The 10298-nt window shown below is 38.9% G+C and overlaps 1 protein-coding gene across 1 annotated transcript; it reads left to right on the top strand.

Annotated features, from left to right (window-relative positions):
- The first annotated feature begins 8232 nt into the window (after positions 1 to 8232).
- Positions 8233 to 9921, top strand: LOC104498862 (patched domain-containing protein 4). The gene has a single exon (XM_010142297.1). It carries the CDS (start codon positions 8233 to 8235, stop codon positions 9919 to 9921), a length of 1689 nt encoding a protein of 562 aa, XP_010140599.1.
- Positions 9922 to 10298: the final 377 nt, after the last annotated feature.

The raw sequence follows: 10298 nt of genomic DNA on the forward strand, positions 1-10298 counted from the left end.
AGTTAGAAACATGTCTGTGTCTGGGCTAGCTGTTCTTTGGCTCATCGCCAGAGCTCAGCCCTGGGCTTCTACCCAGGGATGTTTATGGTGAATCTCTGCAAAGGCCTTGTCAATATGAAAGATCCCAAAATTGGATAGGATTCAAAATCAGAGATGCCAAATTCATGTTAGCATTAATTATTCTTAATTCAAATCAAGATCAAGGTCCCACTGCGCTGGTCTCTGTGCGAACAGGCATAACACTGTTTGCTTTGGAGAGTTGCAAAATGAGAAACAGAAACTGATGACAGACTGAGGATGTGCCAAAGGGATGTGACATGTAAGTAAATGATCACCACGCAGTTTAGCCCAGTTCCCATAGTTATTTGTTCATGTCTGTGCTTCTTTATGTTGTCTGGGGCAACATCCATTTTGAGGTGGTTGGGAAAGGGTAGAGTGAGGGGGCTGCCAAGAACTGTGGAGCTGACTAACTGAAGAGAGCACGTAAACAAAAGGATTCCAAAAGTGCAAGCCAACTGTCACTTTTCATCTGTGTTCCCAACAGACTGATGTTAATGTAATTTACAGATGGATGTTCCTTAGGGTCTTGGAAGGCAAATTAAGAGAGACACTCCACTATGACTGCTACAACATTGCATAATATTCTTCTGCAAGCCGGTGTTTCCATACAGACTTCCTTCTGCAATGGAAAGATTTAAGAAAAGGATGGAGACAGACGTTATTATTATTCGCAAGTAATTTTAGCAGTCTAAAAGTCAGGCTCCTAGGCTAAAAGTCTCGGCTCCCTTTCTACTACACGGAAAGAGAGGCATTTCATTGGGAGAGTTGTGCACATCTCAGACCTTAGGCTAAAGCAGTCAACACGTACTGCTATAGTCACTGCAGGGAGATTGGCTGCAACAGCTATGGCTGTGGTTGAGAAGTTGGCAATATTTCAAGGGAGCAGTGTTAGGCTGACACTTACCTCTTCTGAAATGCCATTAATATAGGAAACACCAGACAGAATCAAATGTTTGCCTCTCTACTTGCTGCTTTTTAGCCTCAAACACTCAGGGTTGATCTCTGCCAGGCTTCACTGAAATGCCCATGAGGAGACTAACTCTTTTATGTTTTGGTCTCATCAGCAATTCCCAGAATTATTTAAAAGGCTTTCAGAAGTGCTCATGTGAGCAGAAATAAATGCAGTGACATGGAGCACACATGAAGGCATCAGCCGTAGTCTGTGTTTAACAAAAGTGCCCTGTGCTGCACTTGTACTTTTTAAATGGGGTTAATATTGCAATGGGGACCCACCAAAACTTGGGAGCTGGAAGCCACTAATGTGTACAGGGCTGCAAAGTAGCCATAGGCTGACAGAAGTATTTTTGAGGAAATCAAAATATATGTTAAGCATAACTGACCTCGTTCATTATATTTGTGATAACTTTAAGCGCATTTGCTGTGTTTGTCAAAAGTGCTGAAATCTAACAATACCATAATCCCTTGTGAAGCACCAGAGATTTCCCTGAGGTCCTTGGTGCTAAAGATGCGTGATTCAACTGGCTAAGGTTTCATTGCACTGGGTTAAACACTCCTGCTATAAAACCCAGCTCTGTATATTAGCCAACTTTCTGTGAAAGGGAGTGGTTACTTAAAGGAGCAATTCTACCCTGCACACTTTTCAAGGTGTAAAGGCACGGCAGGGTGTAAACCCCTTTGTCAGCATGTCTGTATAATTCTGGTTAGAGAAAAAAAAGTGCATCACAAGGTGAAGGTACCTAGAAATCATTTAATTTCTCTGTTTAAGTGATTTTCAGTATCACAAAATGCTGTGTATCAGATGAGGTAAAGAGTCATATGTTTAGTGAAAACAAAATTTTTGCAGGAGATTCATTGTTAGATCTTGGTTGGACTTTATATATTTGATGCAATAACAGCGACATTCAGAAGATCTAAACACTGCAATACCACTGATAATCCCTATGGCTGAACAGAACTCCTCCCTTTGGACAATGTTAGTCAGCGCAGCATTGCTCCAAGTTAGACCCTCTATCCCCAAAGTCCTGCTTCACTTCTGGTACTGAAGTGTTCAAGGAAGAGTAAACCGCTAACCACCGTGAGAGCGATTCAGTCCGCTGTCTGCCACATCAGACCACCTTAATTACTCTAGTTACCACTAAAACAGCACAATAGCTAAGGGAAAATGAAATAAGGACGACATAGTCAATGGTCCGCTACGTGAACAATTCAGTTACAATCATTTCACAGGATATATAAAATTAAAACCATTATTTTCCTACGTATATTTTAGAATAGTTTTAAAAAATATACTCTATATTCTACTTATCCTTAATCAAGCTGGCAAGCTGTTTACTCAGCCCTGTGGTCACGGTTCATTTCTTGCCTGGATGCATTGTGCTGATGTTTATCTTTAAGGAACAGGGTCTAGATTAAGGCACACATTTCCTCATATATCCTAATGCTACCTAAGGTATCACCAAGCTTGAACTTGTCTTCGCCTTCTACGTCAAGGACCCCAAGGACTTACTGACTCTTCATAAAACAGTTTAATCATTCTTTCTGTTGCTTCTTCCCCTCTGAAATGTGAATGGTTCTTGGCAACTGTGATAAATTCGCTTAATCTCTGTACTTCAGTTTTCTAAATGTAAGTGAAGATAATATTAGAGATTAAGCAGAAGAAGAAATGCATCCTACATTGCACCATGTTGAGATGCAGTGTTCCTCCTCTGTAAAAAAGTGATTGTGTGAGCCTAAAGGATCTAAAATGGGATGTATTTTCAAATCAATAGACCTGGATAAGTTCACAGTTTCATAAATTTTAGGGCTAGGAGAGAATATTAGATCACAGCCTCACCTTCTGAATACCACAGACTGTTAACTTTCACTTAAATAAAGTATATTGCCTTAAAACATTTAATTAGACATAGAATAGTTCATGTTAATATTCTACTAATGGCCATTGCCCTTGCTATTATGAGGCATTAATTAGATAAAACAAGCCCAGTTTTTCCAGGAGATGAATTGGCCTCTTTAGTGCTAAGGAAGAAAAAAAGAATCTCTATGTGCCCTGTTTGTCTATTCCCAGGGGGGAAGAAAAATATTTCCCTCTCAAAGAGTTATAGGTTGTTTTTTTACATAAAGTAATGGAAGGGTTATTTCCAATAGACTCACAGCAAAAATTTTAATGCAAAGTATACTTACTGTGCACCACTGTGATTTAGAGAAATATGTCCTTGCATCCTGTTTACACATGGCAAGATTTCAGGTGTGGCTGTTAATGAAAACAGAGTATAACACTTGTGTTTCTTAGTGCAGCAGTGTTCAGAAAAGCTGTGATATGGCACTTACTTTTAATGCTTTTTTTTTTAAAATTTGGAATACAGCATATTCAGGAAGGACATCACCACATTGACTGCCATTGCCTAGACCAGCAAACCCTCTTCTTTCTATCTTGACCCAGAGTCATGCTGGTCTTTCTTCCTAGAAATTTTCCAAAAGCTGGCAGTACCCAAACCCTACCTCCAGCATTGCTTAGTGACTTCAGACTGGCATCTCAGTGGATACTTTGAGTGATAAATGCAGTCAAATACCTATCCCAAGAAGCTGAGGGGTTGCAGAAGCAAGAGGTAAATGAGGAACAGGAAAGCTTTGGTTAAGACAACACAGACGGCAGACTTGTTTTCATGCTTAAGTAATAGGTATGATAGTACGGAAGTAGGAGACTTCAGGAATCTGCATAGAATCCACCTCACAGCACTAAGACAGGATGTACCTAGCACCTCCAGTAACATTTATTAACCTAACCTTTAGACTTGCAATGACTTTATGACCTCCTTGGATAGTGTCTTCCAGTGTCTAATGAATCTTAAAGGAAGAAAGCTTTGTTTTTCCTAATATTTAACCTAAATGTCTTTTTATGCAAACGAAACCAGTGATTCCTTTTCTCCTTCTGGTAGAAATGAAAAAGAATTGATTGCTGGTCTCTTCATAGTAACTTTTTCGTGTTGAATATTATTGAGTCCCCATTGGCATTCCAATCTAGAGAAAGAAAAAGGCCAACTCATACAGCTTTGCTTGGTGCTTTTCATATTTCACAAACAGGCTATTGTTTGCTGCCTTTATTCCCCAAAGCGTTCACCCTAATTTTTCCTTTTTTGTTTTTAAATTTCCCTCCGCAGAGCAGAGGGGCTGGAACTAGATGACTTTAAAGGTCACTTCCAACCCAAATCGTTCTACGATTCTATGAGAATAACATGCCCTGTTTCAAAACAACGCTCCAGTTTAGGCCTCCATCATACTAGAGCATGCAAAATTATCACCTCCAAATGTTTATGTTATTACTGTTATTACTGTTACTTATGTTATTGCTGTTAATTAAGCTTTTTACATGTTGTACCAGAACATTTTTACTTATTCCCTTTGAAGTTCCCCATTCTCTTCTCTGAAGTTTCCACTTCTCCTTCACTTGTTATTCCTTATGTATTTCTTCATTTGATTTCCTAAAACAAAGTGCCTTGCATTTATCTTCATTAAATTTCATCTTCCTGATTTCTGACCACTTCTCCAAGTTTAAAGTCTCGTACAGAGGGTTTGAACTCCTCCACAGTTTTGGCTCACACACAAATTCCATGTGTCCACATCATTAACAGAGAACAGCAAAAAGAACCAGGCCCGAGATGAACCTTTGATACAACTACTCTTTAAATTTCCCTGTGAAAACTGATAATCATTGGAATCAGCTCTGTATGTGCACACTTCCAATCAGTTGAATATGTATTTCCCATACATCCTCTAGACAGAATTCCCTTAATCTTTTTGTTAGAATACTAAATATAATAGTTACAATAAAACTTGCTAAACCCAGTAGAAAGAGATTAGAAGCCTTACTGAGATAAGATAGCTTGTCTCATTCTCTTTCTTTCCATTGGGCTAATTACTTTTCAAAGCAAGAAATCACATTTAACTGAGATTATTTGTTTCTGATAAATCTGTATCATTTTTTTCTGGTCACCTTCCTATCCTCTTGGTGATGGTAAATTGCTTTGCCGTTGTTTATTCTATGAACTTTTGAGACAGGAACTAAGCTGATGGACACTAAGTTCTGCAGGTCATCTTCCTTCTCCTTTTTGAAGATTGATACTATGCCTGTTCTCTTCATTTTTCTTGGAACATCTCATCTACATTCATTCTCTAAGGTGACTGCTAATAGTTCAGATTGCTTTGGCTTAGCTTTTAATTGACTCATTTCTCCAGGCTCTTCTAGCTGCAATAAATTTAAATGAAACAAGTAGCCTTTAGCCTGTTATTTCACTCTTCTTGTTTCTATCCCTATCTTCTTCAAATTTATTTTAAATATTTGCTCATAATTAATATTTTATTTTGAAATTTGAGGAAGAAAAGCTGTATGTATTTCCTCCTTCTCTGTAGCCTCCCTTATTTGCCCTCTTAATCTCACAAGTAATGGAATAAAAATTTCTGTTTTCTCCTTTCTTAAGTAGTCATAGGCCATTGCTTGTCTGTCACATAAAAAAATTGCTGTACTTCATTCATGTCATGTTAGTACCAAAGAAACTTGGCAGTTTTGACCCAGAGCCAAAGACCCTGTGAATCTTCCTAGAATTGCTCAGTGAACTTAATTCCTCTGTCAATGTTGTTGCTGACATTAGTGATGAAACTGAAGGAACAGAATTTTACAGAGTGACTTTCGTGTCTGAATCTCAAAATTTCAGAAAATGTTCAGGAAAAAATGGATTTGTATCCTTATTGGGAAAAGGAATAGACCTGCTTATCTGGGAAGAACAACAGAGACTGACTGGAAAATTTTGTATTAGAGTAATGTATTAAAGAGTGGGAAAACCCGCCAGGCAAAGATTTCTTCTTGTAGCAGCAGGGGAATTACTTCATTGTGTTACCTAATTCCTGTATTTGTGTGATAGAGCTGGAGTTATCTGTAAAAGAAGGATAAGTGGAAGTCGTACATTTGTGTAATAATACTAATCATAAGAAAATCATTGCCAATTTTCATCCTCAAAGAAGTTACAAATATCAGTATTTCCTTAAGAATTACTTGTTCCATTTGAAAAAATTCTGGAGTTTAATTACAGAATTTTAATCTTCAGTATTAACACAAGTTTGTGCATACGCGTTAGTGTATGCTCTTGGGTAGTCTTTGCATACGTACATGTTCCACATCAAAGCCCCTTTCTGTTAGTACCTACCCTATGATTAAACGCACCCAAGTACTCACTGCTGATACTTAGTGACGTAGTTTAGTGGTGAACTTGGCAGTGTTAGGTCAACAGTTGGACCTGATGATCTTAAAAGTCCTTTCCAAGCTACATGTTTGATTCCTGTAGCATTAAATTAAGCCATGCCAGGTTACGGGCACCGTGAGTGATGACCATCCAGCCTGGTCCACACCCTGCAAGGTACTTACGTGGTTTCTTTAAGCATAGTACAAAATTGCATGCAAATCACTGGATGCTGCAGCTTTAGTCAGCCCAAGGGGCCAATTCTTCAGCCATGCGTTGAGAATTTGAACAGACTCACCTAAACTTACCAGAAAATTCAAGGTCCCTCCTGAACCAAGATGCTGACTGATAAGAGAACAGCATTTCCACACAGGCTTTTTGCTAACTGCAAGGCTTTTGTAATACTGCAAGTTTATCTTTCACTGGGGATATTGATTTGCAGTAAAACAGGTAAGACCCACAGAACTTGACGTTTTATGCTGTAATATTCCCTGACTAGAATGGTTGTCAGGAGTCTATTTCAGGTAACATAAGAAGCTGTAAGAATCCAAACAATTTAAATCAAACAACAAACTCAACAGCCTTTTTGTTCACTATTACACACTTGATTATTTGCAAATCTCCTGTTGTCATATTTCTGGGTTTGTTACAAGAAAGTTACCATTGTGCATGCTTTGTTGCACATAATTCTTCTGCTGCAGAGAGCGAAGGCACACAGAGACACGAGCATCTGCAATCTGCTTCTCATTCTCTCTCTGCTCAGTAGCATGTTTCCTTTCATTGTCCAGAATTCTGTGAGGGCTTGATCCAAAGTGCAGAGAATTTTCTGCTCTCTCATCCAAACCCAAATATGTGTTTTTAGTTTTTGACCAAAATTTTAATTTGAAAGTTAAATCCCTTTGGCTGTGTTTTCTAGTGCTAGCTTGCATATTTCCTCTCAAATTGAAATTATCTAATGGGTAATAAAAGAATATGGGTGTTTATATAAATAATATGAATATGTATACATAATGAATAACTTTTACTAGTTAAAGCTTTTCCAGTAAGATTAGTTTCTATTTTATCATCCTGTCCCAAAGTTCAATAGCTGTTAGACTTTCTGGGCTATGACCATGATAAGTAAAATAAAACTGATCTTTGATTGTCAAAAAAATCATACCCCTAAAATACTTCTCAGGATGGACTAGAAAGTAAGAACCTGTCATGGAGTACTGACCACATCTGACTCTTCTAAATGTTCTCTCACAGGAGCTAAGAGAACTCCTTCTCACCAGGAAGAACTCTGGATAACTGAGAGAGAAAAAAGAGATGGAGACGTAATAATGAAAAACACCCCATACATTTATAGACAATTAAAGGCAACCAATGATTAAGCCAGTACTGTACTCTCCATGATTATCACCAGCATGTCAACTTCCATACAGTGTAGAAACTTGTGTACTGTCTCTGAGAAGTTCCAATTTCACTCAGTAGGTAGAGAACAATCATTCAAATTATTCTCATGATTTCTACTTAATGGCAGTATATTTTTTTCCTTTGCCCAGCATGAAGAACCAAGATGTCCCTTTCGTGGTTACTCCTGTTCATTTCTCAAACAATGCCTTGGATTTATACTTTCTGGTAGGAAATGTTGTTACTTGCACTTTTAAGGTTTCAAGCTGAATCCCTTAAACCTTGAAAGATGTCACAGGATGCTGCAAGGAATTTCAAGAATGAATCCCAGACTTGAACTAAACTTCATGTTCTTTGTCCTATCTATGCAGTCCATTCGGGAACTAATTCAATGTCCATTAAAATCAATGAGTGTCTTTTAGAGATTATTTCATTTTATTTCTGAGCATGGAGAGTCTCAGAATATCAGGCATATGAATTCTGGTATCTAGATTTAGACAGACATTTCACAATTTTCCATTTCTTTAACTGGTGACCAGATCATAGCAAAACTTACTTTGTGACTGCTGGAGAATGAAAAACCTGGGGGATGATGAGACCCCCTTTATATATGCACACGTATATACTTTGTTTTCTCATTTCAGGTCATGGAACCAAAGGAGTATTTGAACTTCTTTCAGGATGGCGTCGAACCAGAGAGAATCTGCCATTCAAGGACAGAGTAGCAGATGCCTACTCAGATGTCATGGTCTCCTATACAATGACAAGCTCCTTGTATTTCATAGCCTTTGGCATGGGTGCAAGCCCTTTCACCAACATTGAAGCTGTAAAAGTCTTTTGCCAGAACATGTGTGTCTCCATCTTGCTGAACTACTTCTATATCTTCTCCTTCTTTGGCTCCTGCCTGGTCTTTGCTGGCCAGTTGGAGCAGAACCGTTATCACAGCATCTTCTGCTGTAAAATCCCTTCAGCTGAATACCTGGACAGAAAACCTGTGTGGTTCCAGACCATGATGAATGATGGTCATCACCATACTTCTCATCATGAGACCAATCCGTACCAGCACCACTTTATCCAGCATTTCCTCCGAGAGCATTACAATGAGTGGATTACCAATATCTATGTCAAGCCATTTGTGGTGATACTGTATCTCATCTATGCCTCTTTCTCCTTTATGGGGTGCTTACAGATTAATGATGGAGCCAACATTATCAACCTTCTTGCCAGTGAGTCTCCAAGCGTCTCCTATGCCCTCATACAGCAAAAGTATTTCAGCAACTACAGCCCAGTGATAGGCTTCTACATTTACGAACCTCTGGAGTACTGGAATGGTACTGTGCAAGAAGACCTGAAAACACTAAGCCGAGGGTTCAATACAGTGTCCTGGATCGAACAGTATTACCAGTACCTTCGAGTGGGTAATATTACTGCAGCCAACAAAAGTGACTTTATCAGCATCCTCCAGAGCTCCTTTTTAAAAAAGCCAGAATTCCAGCACTTCAAAAATGACATCATTTTCTCCAAAGCTGGAGATGAGAACAGCATAATTGCTTCTCGTTTGTACCTGGTGGCCAGGACTAGTGAAAACACACAGAGGGAAGCAGTAGAATTGTTGGAGAAGCTGAGGCCACTCTCTCTTATACAAAGCATCAAGTTCATTGTGTTCAATCCTACTTTTGTTTTTATGGACCACTATGGTTTATCAGTAACTATGCCTGTCCTGATTTCTGGTTTTGGCATCCTGCTGATGTTAATACTGACATTTTTCCTGGTTATACATCCTCTGGGAAATTTCTGGTTAATTCTCAGTGTCACCTCAATAGAGCTGGGTGTCCTTGGCTTGATGACCCTATGGAATGTAGACATGGATTGCATTTCTATACTGTGCCTTATCTACACTTTGAATTTTGCCATAGATCACTGTGCACCCCTGCTTTATACATTTGTACTAGCTACTGAGCACACCCGAACTCAGTGTATAAAGAACTCCCTCCAAGAGCATGGGACAGCCATTTTGCAGAATGTTTCTTCTTTTCTTATTGGGTTGGTCCCCCTTCTCTTTGTGCCTTCAAACTTGACCTTCACACTGTTCAAATGCTTGCTGCTTGCCGGCAGTTGCACACTTCTGCACTGTTTTGTTATTTTGCCTGTCTTTCTAACCTTTTTCCCACCTTCCAAAAAGCACCACAAGAAAAAGAAACGGGCCAAAAGGAAGGAACGAGAAGAGATTGAATGCATAGAGATACAGGAGAATCCTGATCATGTTACAGCAGTCTGAAAGGCTTAGAAAAATAATATTATTTTCTCTTTTTAAAAAAGCGTTGCACAGAGATGCAGGGAAAATAGAGCAAAGATCTCAGCTGCTTGTGCTGGCCAGGTCTGAGAAGGCAAAGGAAGATCAAGAAGGGGTATTCATGACACATCAAGGTGCAAACTTTTTTTAACAAAAATAATGAAAGCAAAATAATCTCAAATGTTTCCTTTGAATCCTTGTTCTTCACCAGGGAAGAGTGTGTTGGCCATTAAGTGTTCCTGAATCTCAGACTGTAGCTGTTATGGGAATTGCTTGCTCTGTTTTATGCAGGACTGAAGCAAAGGTGAAAAAAGGGGTTATCATTAAGAAAAGTTAGGCAAAAGGTGGATTTGTTTGATAAA

The sequence above is a fragment of the Buceros rhinoceros genome, unplaced genomic scaffold (assembly GCF_000710305.1).
Source record: "Buceros rhinoceros silvestris isolate BGI_N320 unplaced genomic scaffold, ASM71030v1 scaffold3868, whole genome shotgun sequence".
Classification (NCBI taxonomy): domain Eukaryota; kingdom Metazoa; phylum Chordata; class Aves; order Bucerotiformes; family Bucerotidae; genus Buceros; species Buceros rhinoceros.

Bases quoted from the DNA above. Each gene is read 5' to 3' on its own strand.
- LOC104498862 (XM_010142297.1), top strand. From the start codon at position 8,233: ATGATGAGACCCCCTTTATATATGCACACGTATATACTTTGTTTTCTC.